This window comes from Rhinoderma darwinii, chromosome 6 (assembly GCF_050947455.1).
Source record: "Rhinoderma darwinii isolate aRhiDar2 chromosome 6, aRhiDar2.hap1, whole genome shotgun sequence".
In the NCBI taxonomy this organism is placed as follows: Eukaryota; Metazoa; Chordata; class Amphibia; order Anura; family Rhinodermatidae; genus Rhinoderma; species Rhinoderma darwinii.
In genome coordinates, this window is record NC_134692.1 from 42,159,908 (window position 1) to 42,177,228 (window position 17,321).

The following is a 17,321-nucleotide window of genomic DNA, read 5'->3' on the forward strand; positions in this document are numbered from 1 at the left end:
CAGACCTATAGTGCCAAACATATTTTTTTTATTGGAGGTATCAACGTGGTCAAGGGGAAATGCCTTGCCAATGGTACCAACCAGGGGGCTGTGTGGCACTCCCTCTCAGGGGGCTGTGCGGCACTCCCTACCAGGGGTCTGTGCAGCACTCCATAGCAGGGGGCTGTGTGGCACTCCCTACAGGGGGCTGTGTGGCACTCCCTACAGGGGGCTGTGTGGCACTCCCTACAGGGGGCTGTGTGGCGCACTCTACAGGGGGCTGTGTGGCGCTCTATACAGGGGGCTGTGTGGCACTATCTACAAGGGGGCTGTGTGGCGCTATCTACAAGGGGGCTGTGTGGCGCTACCTACAAGGGGGCTGTATTGCGCTACCTACAAGGGGGCTGTGTGGCGCTACCTACAAGGGGGCTGTCTGGCGCTACCTACAAGGGGGCTGCGTGGTGCTACCTACAATGGGCTGTGTGGCGTTACCCACAAGGGGGCTGTGTGGCACTACCCACAAGGGGCTGTTTGGCGCTACCTAAAAGGGGCTGTGTGGTGCTACCTACAGGGGGAATCTGTGAGTGGTGGGCTGGTGGTCATTTTGCTGTGAGTGGTGGGCTGATGGTCATTTTACTGTGAGTGGGGGGCTGATGGTCATTTTTCTGTGAGTGGGGGGCTGATGGTCATTTTTCTGTGAGTGGGGGGCTGATGGTCTTCAAGTGGTTTCTGCCTCTGACCTCCAATTGAAATTAATAGGAGATAGTAAATACCCGCGTCGCCCGTTTGGAGCTTTTGTTCCTGCGTCTTTTGCATTTGCTTCAACAGCTTTAGAAAAAACACAAAAAAAAGGTCACACAACACTGTCAGTTGCTGAAGGAATTTTGAGGCAGATTTTTTTTGCCTTACAAAAAACGTGTGTGAACGTACCATACGAGTGTAGTGCTTGTTCTTAGCCGTTTTCTGTCTTTCTCGAAACAATTTTTGGTAGGGGGGTCCTGAGGATTTTATTTTTTCATTGATGCCTCGAGTCCGAAAAGGTTGGGAAACTCTGTTCTAGACTACAGGATCCCGTCATGGAGCAGCTCAGTTCGTCATGGGAACGGGGACTAGGTGAGTACAATTTTTATTTTTGTTTGGGGGCACTATCTACAAGGGGGAGGTGGGGGGCTGTATGGCACTGTCGACAAGGGGGGGGTGGGGGGGCTGTATGGCACGATCTACAAAAAGGAGGTGGGGGATTATGGCACTGTCTACAGGGAGGCTATATGGCAAAATCTACAGGGGGCACTATACTGTGTGGGGGCCACTGAGCAGACATTATACTGTGTAGGGGTACTAGAGGTGGAATAATACTGTGGGCACAATTAGAGGACAAAATACTGCATCCTTGAAGGGGTTGTAATATATTATATTATTAAATATTATTATTATACTGTATGGGGGCACTAAAGGGGCATTATAATTTTTTTATGGGGCATTTTTTTTTCATGATGGGGTGAGGTGCCGAAAGATTATTTCGCACAGGGCGCCATCTATCCTAGGGCCGGCTCTGCTTCTAAGACCCCTAGCCCTCCTTCATCTGTACCAAGATTGTTTCCCACTTACACTGACCACATGAACTTCAGCTAAAGGACGACGAATGTTCTTCTTAGTTTATTTTATCATCTGTTTAACTCCCCTTATACTAGAGTGGTCTCAGAATTCCTAAAAAGAGATGTCAGTGGTGTGGACCTTTTCAGTCGTGCTTGAATTTGCCAGACCTATAGTGCCAAACATATTTTTTTTATTGGAGGTATCAACGTGGTCAAGGGGAAATGCCTTGGCAATGTTAGTCATTACATTAAGTGTTTTTGGTAAACGTAACTTTATTAGTATCATTTTATTGACAAACTGACAAATATCATTAACATTCATGTAATTTCTGGAAACAAGTTTTTCCACTGCGCACAAGAACGCATTAGACAAACTGCAGCAAAATGTTAATATGGCCTAATGCCGTTTTGCGGTCTCACACATATTTAAGCAGAGAATAAGACTCCGATCTTTATTTATACATTCTTACTGCTTCTCCTCTTCAAATAATAGAAATAACATTCACTGTCTCTGTACAATGGGTTCCTCAGGTACAAGTTTACATGATGAGAAATACAAACAAAATAAATATTGCAATAGCATTTAGACATTTAGATGTCATTCAAGTAAATAAATAAAAAAAAATTCAATTTAAGTATACACAGGGTGTAGTTCAGGTTTTATATCCCGCATACAATGAAGCATACATCAAGCAAATTCAGCTTCTTCTTCGGCCATCCTAAGTAACCGGTAGGTTTGAACACATTGGTGGGACCAGTGCAAAGGTTTCATGAGTTGGCCCCCCCTCCTTACGATGTCTATACATTCATTTGAGCACCAAAAAACCAATTACAACTATTTAGTAGTGCAATAAATAGTTTGACCCGATGTGAGCAAAGGCAACTTAGGTTTGGATGTGCTAGAAGAGAAGCTTCCGATTCTCAGAAAACATCAATCACTGGAAGAAACATGTCGCAACTTAAATTTTCTTTGCAAAATTTTTTTGCAAAGAAATGACTTCTTCCAGCCACGACTCGATCATGCCATTGAAAACAATATATGGTGACCCAAACAATAATAGTGGTCCAGACGGTGATAGCGCAAGTATCATAGTAAGTGCATAGCAAAAGTACCCCGGTTTGTGCATCTCACAGTAATAGTACCCACTTTAGGCCCCACACACTAGTAGTGCCCCCTTTTAGGCCCCACATAGTAATATTACCCCCTTTTAGCCCCACACAGTAACATTGCACTCTTTGTGCCCCACACAGAGCAATAATGCCTATTTGTTTGCTCCCGACAAACAGAATTAATGGCCCCTTTTGTGCTTCCCACAGTAATATAAATGTAATTGTAAAAAATCCCTTTCCCATGATGAGCAGAGTGGCTGGGTCCTCTTCCAGCCTGCACCGTGAGACCACAGATGGCTGGTCTGCCGACATCTTGTGTGGCCAGGCGCAGGGGCTGCATTGTCATCTCTGCATTGCTCCGCCTGCCCCGGGCTCAGCAGCTTGTGGCCTTCTACAGAGAATGTCAGGGCAGGGAACTGATGACTCCCCACTCCGCCATAGTTTTCAACTGTATCCTGAGGAAGCGGATACAATTAAAAGTGGTGCTGCCACCAGGGGGCCCAGTGTGAGAGCACTGTTTGCCCTATTTCACAGCGATCCTGATTAGTAGTCTTGATGGTCACTACTCTCAGGTGGAACAAAGTCAGAACCTAAAGTAAACATAATGTTCAGTAGCCAAGGCGGATGTGTGTTATTTGAACGAGTGGGTTGAAATATGAAATATTCACTCCTTGGAGAGAGAAGCTCCTGAGCTCAATGTCCAGTCTCACTTTGATAAACCACAATTTCAGAAGTGTAGTGGAAAGTCTCATGGCATTTATTCATGAAGATAAGGATCAAAAAAATTGTGACAAATATAAATACAATTTTATATACGTGCCCAATGAGATAATCCACTTTCTCACTCCTCACAAACCTGGCTGTAAGACAACTCGCTGAAACAGAAGCCTTCCCCCACTACTCTGTGTGCAATAGATCAGGAATGTTAAGACCCACCAACCATGGTTTATTTAGTAAATAAATTTACGTCACCACCCCCTCAGACAGGTAACTTAATAGCAAATTGTTTCACAATAGGTTGAAGGTCATCACATCCCACACAGTATACGAATAGTTATTTAGTAACAGCTGAAAAGTCTGAAATCTTTCCTATGGAGCTAAAGAAGACTGGATCTGTGTCTTTATTGCTTCTTCTTTTGGGTCTGGCATCCCTCCCCTGTTCTAATGCTGGAAATCTGCTGGTAATACCCATGGATGGGAGCCACTGGATCAGTATGGTACCACTAATTGAGAAACTAGGACAGCAAGGCCATCAGATTGTGGTGCTGGTTCCAGAAAGCAACCTGCATATAAAACCTTCAACCAATTACATCTTGAAGACATACCCAGTACCGTATACAACAGAGCAACTTAGGGACCATATGTCAAGATCGGCTAATAATTTTTTTGCTGAGCTTCCCACAGTAAAGCGGATAGTGAAAGCCTTTGAAAGAATAACTAATATCAGCAGAGTCCTATATACAACATGCCAGCATCTACTCAAAAATGAAGGAGTAATTGGTTACTTGAAGGGTCAAGTATTTGATGCTGCCTTACTATCTCCTATTTCTCCATGTGGACATATTATAGTTGAACATCTAGGACTTCCCTCTGTGAATTTTTTGAAGAGTCTTCCATGTGGCATTGACCAGCAGGCTACACAGTGCCCAAGTCCTACTTCTTATGTACCCAGATTCTTCACCATATACACTGACCATATGAGCTTCCCTCAAAGGATAAGGAATATACTTCTTTGGATATCTGATAGCTTTCTTTGTAGGTTTCTTTATAATGACTATGGACGCTTGGCTTCGGAGTTCCTGCAAAAAGAGGTTTCCTTGGTAGACCTCTACAGCCAAACATCTATATGGCTCATGAAGTATGATTTTGTGTTTGAATTCATTAGACCCGTAATGCCCAATATGGTCTTCATAGGAGGCATCAACTGTTTTAATAGAAAAAAGCTTTCACATGTGAGTACAAAGGGAAGCAGGTAGCTTTTCCCAGCCCTGCGGTTGTTCTGTTTGCAGCATTTTTTATATTTAACAGAAAATATTTAGGTTTTCCTGTTATGGAAAACTGTATTTAATATAACTGAATATCTATCTATATATAATATATATAAAAGTGATAAGTGTAAATGCTACAGTGATAAGTGTACCTCCAGTTATTAAAAAGCTTATTTTTAGGGGTACACCATTCGTGAAAGAAGATGAGAATCAAATTAATGCAACCAGCTATGGTATTTATTGAAGCGTCCATATTTATTTTGTATGCATGTTGAATATGGACTCCAAGGTGTTTCAGAAACAAGAGAGGTGCTAGTTCTTTGTGCTCCAGGGCAATTAAAAGAGTTTTCTATTAAGAAAAATTTGATGGCCTATCCTCAGGATAAACTATCAATATCTGATCGCTGGGGTAGTCTCACATCACCCCCACCAATCATCTGTTTTAAAGGGGCCACAGGGGCTCCTGCAAGAGCTGCTCCCCCTTCATTCCTGTCACTGCTCTGTACAGTGAAATGCCAACACACTTGTAATGGTGGTTGACAGTATTACAACCTTCTCCCATTCGGGAGAAGTCCGTAATACTTTGAACCAGTATTTACATGCCAGGAGCTTGTACTGTAGGTACACAATTCTGTCTGATAAGGTTTTGATTGTTAATGTAACAGGCAGCTCCCCAGACATCCACAATTTAAAGGGAATGTGTCGCTAGAAATTTTTTTTCTTTTTTTTTAGTTAAACCGTTAGTTTAAATGATTAAACATTGTTCTAATTTTTTTAATTTTTTCACGAGTCAGGAAGTATTATAAATTAGATTCTAATTTATAACATTTCCCAGTGCTGGTCACTAGATGGAGCAATTCCCAAAATTGCAGCATTGGCATGTGGTAAAGCAACCACATTGCTTTATGCTGCAATATTTGAGAAGACACACTCGCTCTAGTGAGCTCTCAGAATCCCCCCCTCCTTTATCCTGGCTAGTGCCAGGAGAAAGGAGGGGATTGAACGTTCAAACCTCCTACATTGTGTGTCGCCATTTTTTGAGCGAACACACAGTGTAGTAGGTTTACATACAGTAGTAAACACACACTAAAACACGAACATACACAGAAATAACTTACCTGCTCCTGCCGCCGCCGCTCCCTCCGGTCCGTCCGCTCCAAGTGCTTGCATTAGAACACAAGTCCGAAAGCCGCGACCGGAAGTAGTCATCTTACTGTCCGGCCACGGCTTCCGGTCCACAAGAAAATGGCGTCGGACGTCGCTCGGCCGAAGACCTTCCATTTGGACTGTGTGGGAGCGGCGCATGCGCCGTTCCCACACAGACGGCGTACAGCATAGTGAATGGAACGGGTCCCATTCGCATTCACTATGGGGCTGTATGTGCCGTATTCTATGTCTGTATGTGTCGTTAATCGACACATACAGAGATGAAAAAAAAAATGGCAGCCCCCATAGACAAGAAAAAGTTAAAAAGTAAAACACAAACACACAAATAAATAATTTTTTTAAAATAAAACACTAAAAGCAAATTGATATAAAAACATTTTTTTTCTCGACACCCGTCCTTTAAAGGAACAAGGGTTTGACAGGTGTGATTTCAACCAGTCCGATCCTATTGTTTTCCCTAAAATGTGCACCACAGAGGTGTCTGGCAAGTCATCACTCTTTTTGATATGCATGATTATGGGGGAATAATTGCTTGTCTATGGTCGACTTTACAGTAGGTTGCAACTTATTCCACAGCAATTGTTTGGTTTATAGTTAACAAGAACGTTTTTTTTCCTTAATAGGTATAGATCTCTAGTACAATTCTCCAAGACCTCGTCTGTCTGGTTTACTCTTCTCTGTTTTTCAGGATTTTGAAAAGCTGGTTAACAGCTCGGGTGAACATGGCTTTGTGGTTTTCTCCCTGGGATCAATGGTATCTGAGATTCCTATGAATAAGGCTATGGATTTAGCAGAAGCATTTGGATTCATTCCTCAAACGGTAGGAAAATCATTGATGTATCGCCAACTTACTTGCAGCAAAATTAATTCATTTCCTTATCAGTAGTGAATATACTTTGGAGTAACAACACAGACTGGAGCTTAGTTTAGCAAGAAGGCAAAGTAATGTTTGGCTTATGTGTCATGTTTCAATGTGTTCACCTCCATCGAGGATCACTTAATATTGATGGGAAATATTTGAAGTTAGGGCTTATGAACTTGGCCGTATTACCGATTATGCTACTGTATCTTCGTGTCCTTATTTTACGCAGGCGTAAACAGAGGCTTTTTATGAGGAATCTGTGAGAAATAATATTGTCCTGTGCTCGATTGTGACATTACAGTGGTCTTTGTCGCATTGAGGCTCAATACTGCAGCACACAGTGCATGTGGACTCATGGTGGTGCACGTGGTTTTGCTTTGAGCATGAGCCCTAGGTGTATGTGCTAGGTGGCACTGGATCGATTTGACCAGAGTGAAGAACAGAAAATAAAATTATTGTGTTTCCCATTCTAGGTTATATGGAGATACACAGGAAAAGTTCCTTCAAACTTGGCAAATAACACCCACCTGGTGAAGTGGCTTCCACAGAATGATCTGCTTGGTAAGTTTATGACTCCTTTAAGATTAAATTCTTACAAAGCACGGTTAAAAGGACACTAAGCGTACCCTAACACGGCCCGACGAGACAACTCGTTGATCGTCGCTCATTTGATTCTTTCACAAGAAGCTACGTATGGGGACGAACACTCGTTACTACGATCGCTCGTCACTACGATCGCTCGTCCCCATACATTACTATCATGTCGGCAGCACGTTTCCCTGTTTACACAGGGAATGTGTTGCCAACAATGATGATATTTTAGGCAGTTAAAACTATACAATCAGCCAATGAATTAGCGTTTGCTCGTTCATCAAATAATCGTTGCCCTGTTTACACAGAGCATAAGTTTATAAACTGCTAATGCTAATGTAATAGTTTCCCTGATATATAATAACTTTATTTACTGTTACAATTTAGTTGTTTTATCCATGCAAATTCTGTGTGAGGTTACTGCCACTAGGTGTCTCTCTTTCTGTAATCTACTGTCCGCCCCCTGTTGTCAAGCAAATTCAGTCCCTAGTTACAGCATGCCTCACAACTTTCAAGTATCACAGAGAGGGACAATATATGATCAGTGACGTCAGGGGCTACTCCTGGAGCGGAATCCCCTGCCAGAGTGTTGGCGACGCTCTGGCCAGGGATTCCGCTCCAGGTGGAGCCTCTGACGTCACTGTCCATATAAGGACAGTGACGTCAGGGGTTCCCTCTAGGAGTGGAATCCCTGGCCAGAGTGTCAGCAATGCTCTGTCAGGAGATTCCGCTCCTGGAGAAGCCATTGTCCATATATGGACAGTGACATCAAAGGCTTCCCTGGGTACAGCGCTTAAAGTAGCGATGTGTCCGGGGAGTCCTCGACGAGCGGAGGAGCTCCCTTTGCTCCCCCTCTCTGAACGAATACTGAAGCAGGGAGCTGACGGTTCTCTGCTTCATCATTGAGTTCAACTGTATCTGCGTCCTGAGGACGCAGATACAGTTGACAGCGGGACATACCACCGGCCTCCCAGGACAGCGCCATAATCCGGGACTGTCCTGCTGAATCTGGGATGGTTGGGAGGTATGCTTACAGATGGACTGTAGAAGGTGGGGATGTTTCTCTTTGCTACCTGCAAATATAAGTCTATGGAGAGGGGAGGGGGAGCAGGAGGAGGGAGCAAAGAGAGGAAGAGATGCAGACATGCTGCCTATACAAGTCTATGGAGAGAGGAGGGAGGAGCAGTGAGAAAAACACAGACAGACATGCTGAAGCTTCCTGGTGAGTCTTACTGTCTCACCCCAGTGCTGGATTCTCCGCTACGCTGCTCACTGCTGCTGTCTAATCTTCTCCATGTTACTGCAGTTTTTATATATGTGATAGACAGAGAGGGGTGAGAAGGAGTATCGTCTTCTATGTGTGCAGCGTATTGAAGACATGATAGCAGTTAGGCTCCACCCACCAGCTCAGAGACAACTGAGAATTAGAGACAGAGCCTGCAAAGGGGACAACCGCTAAAAAAGTGCAAAATACAAGTCATATAATGGCCAGAATCAGTGTTATTCCTCATGTACACACACACATGACAGCTTAATCCGAAAAGTTACCTGAAAAGTTAGGTACACTTTAAAAGTATAGGTATGTTGTAGTTTTACGTTAAAAAATAAAAGACACTATTCTCTTTTTCATACACCACCTCTTAGTTGGCTTCGATTTTTTTCAGCAGTGTTAGGATAGCTGTTCCCCATTACTACAGGTTAAGAGACATGTCAACCACTCGGACCATTTAGAGTGTTTATCACCTTTTATTCCTCCCCCGAGCTTCAATGGGATTGCCTGGGATTAGAAGAAAAGTTCAGACTCACTTGTATGAGCTGCAATACCAAACACAGCACGTGGACAAGAGTGGTGCTGTTTCTGGAAAATAAGTTTCCAGAGTTTTTTTTACCTAATCCCAGAAAACCAATTTAATTTGAGTTGCTCCTTATTTTCTTTTTAACAACACAATTTTGAATGAGTAGAGAGAACAGATATACCTATAGTCATTTCAATATGCTGGGTATAAACAACCGTAAGACTGGCACAAAGGAAAGAGAAAAGAAGTGTAACTGGGCCTGTAGAAGTAGTGACTGTCACAGGACCTACAGAGGATGATGTGGGCCCACTCCGTTGCCAACGGATTTGGAGTGAGGCTAAACTGGGGAGCAGAGTCTAAGGGAGAGCTAGTAATCACCCTTTAACCTACATACGGAGAGGTGGACTTCGTATTCTTAGGTCGCTTCCACCAGAGTAGTCTCCGTTAGCTACGGCTGATGTGGACAGGTGGGGTGAAATAACAGCAGACAAGATTCAGGGTCCAGTACTAGCATAGGTCAGGGCAGGGCAGGCGGCAGACGTTCTCTCACAGTTATGAAAGCCAGAGGTCAGGACAGGCAGGCAAATGATCGTCGTGGTAAACTGGCAAAAGGTCAGGGCAGGCAGCAAACAGGGATGGTCAAGTTCAAGCAGTGTCAGAAAGAGTAAATCCAATAGTTATCACTGAAGAGCAAAAACAGCAAGTTAAACAAATAATCGAATTGCTCAGGCATGGAGCAATGTGGGAAGTACCCATTTGTACCCAGGAAAGCTAGGTGGAATTTGGTGTGTGCTTGACCTTTAAAGGCTATGTACACCTTTGAACATCAAAATTAATTTTTTAATATAAAACAATGTTTTAGGTGATTTTAAGCAACTTTACAGAGGACTTTTATTTAAAAAAATATATACTTTTTAAGGTACAGCTTCTATGTGTCCTGTATACATAGTAGCTGTATATTGTCATCAAAGCCAATTACGTCAGGTCAGCTGGACTGACGGCTCAGCTAACAGCTGTGATTGTTATTAGCTGGATCAGAGACACGCAGGACCAGCTTTCAGCCGAGCAGTTAGTCCAGCTGACCTGACGGAATCGGTTTTGACAGCAAGATACAGCTTCGACATATACAGGACGCATAGAAGCTGTATCTTAAAGTTGCCTAAAACATTGTTTGATTAAAAAAACAAAAAACTGATGTTCAAGGGTGTACACAGCCTTTAAGAGGAAAAGGGTCAGCGTGTGCGAGCTAAAGGCAGCAGCAGGGGCGCCAACAGCGTGGGCTGCAGGAGAGATGCCACGCTGGCCAGGAACTAGAAGATTTTGGACTGTAAAGTAGAAGGCAGTGGGAGTAGCTAGCAGCAATTACCAGTAGTAGTGTTTAGGGACAAATGTCTCCTATGCTTTGGGTGACGCATCACAATGCCCCTATACCCAAAAGTGATTGACAGGAGCAGAAAAAACAAACAAAAAAACAAGATGACAAGTGATACAGATACTAGAGCACTCGTACACTACCTGAGGAAGAGATCAGTACGATCTCGAAACTTTTTTTGTCGTAATTGTACCTGAATAAAGATCGGTTTAGCCTGAATCACCTCTTTTGAATGCAAATAATTATTTCCAACTGAGGATGCGCCAGAGGGAAATTCCTTTTTTTCTACCTATTCCCTATTGCTATTGAAACATCGAGCCTGTTTCACAGACCTCAAATTGGATCCCTGGCTGCACCTGAACTATAGATGTCACTGCTATTAAGGATTTATTCCATGCAACTATGGATGTTATGCTCCTAGCATAACTACATAAGGTGAGCATATATTGTTACCTTCAACAGACATATCTCTTTTGGTTCATGCACTATTTTTGTTTTAGAATATGAGTACATTGCTATAAAATGGTTTGGCTATAATTTAACATTAAACTAATACGTTTCTCAAAAACCTTTAGTACAGGGTTAAAAATTCTACAACATGAGTGTTTTAGACAATTTTGTTTATATTTCACCAGCTCATCCAAAAGCCCGTGCCTTTGTGACCCATGCGGGCTCACATGGAATCTACGAGAGTATTTGTAATGCTGTCCCCATGGTCATGTTACCCCTGTTTGGTGACCAAATGGACAATGCTAAGAGGATTGAGTCTCGAGGAGCTGGAGTGACACTTAATGTCTTGGATATGACACCAGAAGACCTTAGTAATGCTCTTGACCTTGTAATAAATAATCCAAGGTAAGCATGAAATATGAGACTTCATAAGATGTTCACGACTTTTTCTAGATAACAAAAAATCAGCTGGTCATCTGGAGCATTCAGCTGCTATCGAACAATTCAATTGTAAAAGAAAGATGCCCAAATATTTCAACGGATAATAGGAATTTCATCAGTGCGTCTAAGACAATTTTATCATTACTATTGGATATTTCTTCTCTTCGGTGATTATTGTTATTGCTATATTTACACTAAGGTGCACATCTGCCCATATGATAAAACTTACTTGTTCCTCACAATATTTTCCTTTTTATTGCATCTACTTAAAAACTTCTTAGGATTTAGGCCCACTGCACACGACCGTGCCCGTAATCACGCTCCGTGATTACGGGCACAAACTGCTGCGGACAGCTACCCGCATTTGCGGGCCGTGCTCCCATTATAAAGTATGGGAGCACGGTCTGTAAAAGCATAAAATAGGACAAGTCCTATCTTTTGCGGAGTCTTTCTACGGCAGGGACACCTTCCCTGTAAATATAAGGGAAGGTGTTCGTGGGCAATAGAAATGAATTACGGATAAATTCTACGGTCGTGTACATGGGGCCGAGTGAGTAAATTAAATCTTAGGCTTCGTTCACATCTGCAATAGGGTCCCGTTCTGTCGGAACGGGACCCTGAATGACACAAACGGAAACCAAAGGTGTCAAATGGTGACGGATTCTGTGCCAATGGTTTCCGTTTGTCTCCGTTGTGCAAGGGTTTCGTCGTTTTGACAGAATCAATTGTGTAGTCGACTACGCTATTGATTCCGTCAAAATGACGGAACCCTTGCACTACTGAGACAAGTGGAAAGCATTGGCACCGGATCCGTCACTATTGAAATCACTGGTGATGGAAATGGAAACCTTTGATTTCCGTTTGTGTCAGTCAGGTTCCCGCTCAGACAGAAAGCACCGACATTCCGTCGGAACGGGACCCTATCGCAGATGTGAACAAAGCCTAAGAATGTAAATTCAACAAATTATTGCTTTATGCCAGGGTTCCCCATCTAGTGGCTTAGGAGTCCCACGTGGCTCTTGGCCCCCTGCATGTGGCTCACCAAGTGTTGTCAAGAGCAAATACCATTGTACACTATTGGCACCAGGAATGTCAAAATATGACTTGAACTTGGCATTAGTGTCAAAACTATATCACTTTAATAGTTGTATCTTTAATAGGCTTTTTCCCTGTGAATATTCAGTATGACTCTATCCATTTAAAAGTTGCTCATGTCCTGAACATATGCTCTATGCTGTTTGGTAGCTTCATTCAGTTGTAGGGTGCACACTCCATTCATTTCAATATGGGACAGAGTAGGAGGAGACTTAAAGACTGCAGGAATAGGGGGGCAGCACTCGCCTTTAACCCAGCCATAGAGAACTAATAAAGAGGCAGAAAACATTATTGTATTAATGCTTTGGAGTAGGCCACTGCTTTTATCTAACAGAAGGACTTTGCAATTTGGTATTTATTAAAATCTGAGTACAACAGAATGAAAGGCCACCATGTGTATGTCATAGTTTATTAAACTTGGTGAATCTGTTGCCGCTCTGCCGTTCCTGGCAAGGTCCTTCAAGGTGCCAAGCTGTGACGCCTGTCAACAGATGGAAAAGCAAACAATCAATAATCATCAGACTACATAGATGACAAAATACAGCCAACAAGGAGAGAGGGTGGGTAGCTTGAACAACATCTTTGATCAAGTAAATTTTTATGGACTTTTGGGCTCCTCCCTAGCACCTGACTTCTGGCCAATTACTTTAAGGGCACGAATTGAAGTAGGTAGAAAAATACTAGGACTACACGTGGCTGTCTTACGGCAATTTAAAGGTACAGGTACTGAAGTCAAAAGCCCTCCGACTCATACACCCTGGGGGCTCACATTACTGCAGACCTTTACTTCCTCCCTGCTGAAAGAGAGAGAGATATCGATATGGAGTAAGATAGAGCGAGAGATTTAGCTAAAATAACTTGAATATCTTACCTAATCAGGGAATTACAAGCTTTTTCTATGTATGTAGAGAGAGAACTTGCTAGCTATTAAAGGCCTGTGATCACGGCAGCATTGGCACTGATTCAAGCAATGTGTAGAAGTGCACGTACAGGGAGAGTGTAGGAAGCAGGAGCAGAATGTTAAATGTGAGCTAGCAGTCTTGCAAAAACAGTGGCTGTGACGGGACTGCAGCTCCATTGTATCTGTAACATGTCATACAATGATATAAACTTCCTATTCGAGGGGTCTGCAGCACAAACAGATGAGCTTTGAAGGGAAAGGTTACACAAAGGTACTGAACATGGATCTAGGAGCAAGTTGATGTTTTTATTTTTCACTGCACGCTTTAAAGCTATGGAACCTTAAATGGAGTTGTCTGGGATCAAGAAAAAAGCAGGCCAAGGGATGGAAATGGCATAAAAAAAAAAAATAATCTTGATTCCGGACAACCCCTTTAACGTATAATGCACAGAAAAACGAGCAGGAAAGAGTGAAGAGCAGATGTCCATGCAAATTAAGATGAAAATCTCCGACAACCGCTCAAACAGTTCCTCTAATCGGCTACAAAGGAAATATTTGCTTACCCTTTTTTATGCACACAATTTATCTTTTCCCATGCTAACCATCTTTTTACGCTTTAGGCATTGATGTAAATGTTTTTGAGGCATCCCCCATTTTGAACAGGATTCTGACATAGACTGAAAAATCATATAAAAATATTAAACCGCCATAGTTAAATATCAATTTAAGTAACCCTGCTCGTCTCTCATTTTTTTTTCAAACTTAGCTACAAGGAGAACATTCAGCGACTGTCCACTCTGCATCTGGACAGACCAATCCATCCCCTGGACCTTGCAGTTTACTGGATAGAATTTGTTATGAGACACAAAGGTGCCCCCCACCTGCGACCAGCTGCCCATGATCTGAACTGGATACAATACCATTCCCTAGATGTCTTTGGCTTCCTCCTGGCTGTGCTGGTCACCACACTCTTCATCAGTATTAAATGCTGCGCCTACACCTGCAGACGATGCTGTGGCAGAAAGTCTAGACCGAAGTCCAAATCTAAAAAAGAATAGATAATGTTTATGTAGAATTACTACAGCTATATTCTATATTACGCCATAAACTTCTACAAAGTAATGTAAATAAATTTAAAAAAAAACCCCCAATGAACAGAATTGTTTCTACTCAGAATTTGACCCCTAGAAAAGTAAAAAGCCTGCGTGATCTCCCTTCTGAACACAGCAATTAAAGATTGATTTCTCACCATACTGACTATTTTTTTTATAATCTATTTATTTATATGTAAATAATATATAATACACCAACAATATATGAAACCTTAGGGCCTGATCAGATTAGCGTCATGTTCTGTTTGGGGTTTCCGTTCATCTATTCCGTTAAGTTTCCATTTTTTTTTTCACGAAAACAATAGCGTATTCGACTATGCTATTGTTTCCGTAAAAAAACATGAAACTTTCTGGAACGGAAACAAACTGAAATGGAAGCATGCTAATGCAAATAGAAGCTATGGTTTCCGTTCATCTGAAGGAATAGATGAACGGAGACCCCAAACAGAACCCGGAGCTGATGTGAACAGGCCCCAAGACAATCATAGCTGTGTGGATTACAAATCCCTTCTATCACAAGCTCGGTATGAGTACTCTCCATTGGCAATTGCCGACGTGGATACATGAGGTACAATAAAAGCAGGCAAGATGCAGGGTCTGGTATTAGCCTAGGTCAGGGCAGGTGCCAGATGTTCACTAACGGTTAGCAAAGCCAGAGGTCAGGACATGCGGCAGGCGATTGTCATGGTAAACAGGCAAGAGGTCAGGGTAGGCATATAATATAGCTACTATAATATAACAGAAATCAACTTTATGTTTTCTTGTCTATTGGAGAGTGAACTCTGCAGAGAAAAAAAACTGATTACTAAGGCCCCATGCACACGAACGTGCTTTTGCAGCCGCAATTCCCCCGAAAATCCACGTGAGAATTGCGGCCCCATTCATTCCTATGTGGCCATGCACACGACCGTAGTTTTTACGGTCCATGCATGGTCCGGGAGCCCGCACCGCAGAAAGAACGGACCGGTCTTATTACGGCCGTCTTCTGCGGTCCGGGCTCATTGAAAATAATGGCCGCGGCCATGTGCATGTCCAGTGATTTGCGGGCGGCTCGCGGCTGACAGTCCGCAGCCGGCCGACACGAAAATCAAGGCCGTGCACATGGCTACGTTCGTGTGCATGAGGCCTAAAACAAATGATTATGTCCTTTGTATAATAAATATCACAACACAGTGAAGAATGCAATTAGGCTTCGTTCACATTTGCGTCAGGGCTCCGTTCATGGGTTCTGTCGGACCTTTCTGTCAGGAGAACCCATGAACGGAATCCAAATGGAAACCATAGGTTTCCGTTTGCATCACCATTGATTTCAATGGTGACGGATCTCATGCAAGTGTTTCAGTTTTTCACCGTTGTTTAAGGGTTCCGTCGTTTTGACAGCATCAATACTGTAGTCGACTGCGCTATTCATTCCGTCAAAACGACGGAACCCTTAAAAACGGAAACCATTTGTACCGGATCCGTCACCATTTTAATCAATGGTGATGCATACGGAAACCTATGGTTTACGTTTATTTCAGTTTGACTTCCGTTCATGGGGTCCCCTGATGGAAAGGTCCGACGGAACCCATGAATGGAGCCCCAATGCAGATGTGAACGAAGCCTTAATGGGTAATGTACAGAGAAAGATGCTACAGCCAGCTGTCATATCACTCCTGAATGGCTTATTTACATACATGCTTGGTTAAAAGCACATTGAGGAGTTTGCAAGATATCACTGGAGCAGCTTATCTATATAGAAAAAGACATCACCTCAAAAATGTGATCTGGTCAATGCAAAATGTTTTTCATTTATCTTTCCATATCTATTTTCATTTGTATTGTTTCCCATATTCCAGATATGAACATAAAATGTGCTTCTGTATTATGGATAGTTCCATTGACATCTATGGAGATTATAGCTATAATGCAGCAGACTCTGTATGGAAATACAGACATAAAAACATTTGGACTTACATCGGTTCCATATTATGGAATAAAACTGAACACAGAACATGCAAACAACAAAACCTAAGGCGCAGTTGCATTTTGTAGCCGAAACTAGGACTCAAAGCTTTCAATAATTTGTCGTCCTCCATGTCAGATCGATGCCTGCGTTTGGCTCAATAACTGCACGAAAAAAAAAAAAATAGTGTGAACTGGGTCTAATTTAACCTGTATAGCCTTCATTATATACAGTACATGGACATCATAAAGATCCTTAAGCAAAGCATCCATCATGACGTACACATGCTGAAGCCTCCATGACGTAAACGGGAGCTGCGCTCGCACGATCAACAGGAGCCCAGTTGTGATTGACAGGCGGACTCCTGCTGTAATGGCTGGAGCAAGAAAAACCGCTGATCCTGGGAATTAACCTATTAGATCCTGCAGTCAATAGCAACCACGGCATCTAAAGAGCTTGAGAGAGGGAGGGGCTCCCTCTGTCTGCCAATCAGCCCCACGCTACATGATTGCAAGGTGACTATGGGTTACCATGACAACCGAGGGCCTAACAAAGGCCCCCAATGCTGTTTACCGTGTGGCATAAATATAATGCTAGCTCTATTCTACGAGTACTAATACGGCTATACCAAATGTATATATTTTTTCTGTTTTATTACTTTTCTACATCAAAAGCAAGTTTTATGAAAAAAAATATTAAAATAAAAATATTAAATATATAGATAATGATTATACCGCACAGTAAAAAGCGTAAAATAAAATATATAGAAAATATTTATGCCACAGTAAAAATTGCAAAAGCAATGATGGAATTGGTGAATCACCCCCCCTCAAAAAAATGAACAACAGTTAAAGGGGTTGTCCTGTCCCTAAAAATGTATGGCCTATCCTCAGTACAAGCCATCAATAGCTGATGAG

At 42.6% G+C, this 17,321-nt stretch overlaps 1 protein-coding gene across 1 annotated transcript; it reads left to right on the forward strand.

Moving 5' to 3' along the window:
• The first annotated feature begins 3,746 nt into the window (after positions 1–3,746).
• On the forward strand, positions 3,747–14,598 carry LOC142655441 (UDP-glucuronosyltransferase 1A1-like). Its single transcript, XM_075829595.1, has 5 exons — positions 3,747–4,636; positions 6,528–6,659; positions 7,175–7,262; positions 11,096–11,315; positions 14,114–14,598. The coding sequence occupies exons 1-5, from the start codon at positions 3,776–3,778 to the stop codon at positions 14,403–14,405; spliced, it is 1,593 nt and encodes a 530-aa protein (XP_075685710.1). The 5' UTR covers positions 3,747–3,775; the 3' UTR covers positions 14,406–14,598.
• The last annotated feature ends 2,723 nt before the right edge of the window (positions 14,599–17,321 follow it).

What these genes read in the sequence shown, in the direction of transcription:
- LOC142655441 (XM_075829595.1), top strand. Translation starts at nt 3,776, where the DNA reads ATGGAGCTAAAGAAGACTGGATCTGTGTCTTTATTGCTTCTTCTTTTG. An exon ending in ATAGAAAAAAGCTTTCACAT is followed by an intron (nt 4,637 to 6,527) that starts GTGAGTACAAAG and finishes TCTGTTTTTCAG; the next exon opens with GATTTTGAAAAGCTGGTTAA. An exon ending in CTTGTAATAAATAATCCAAG is followed by an intron (nt 11,316 to 14,113) that starts GTAAGCATGAAA and finishes TTTCAAACTTAG; the next exon opens with CTACAAGGAGAACATTCAGC.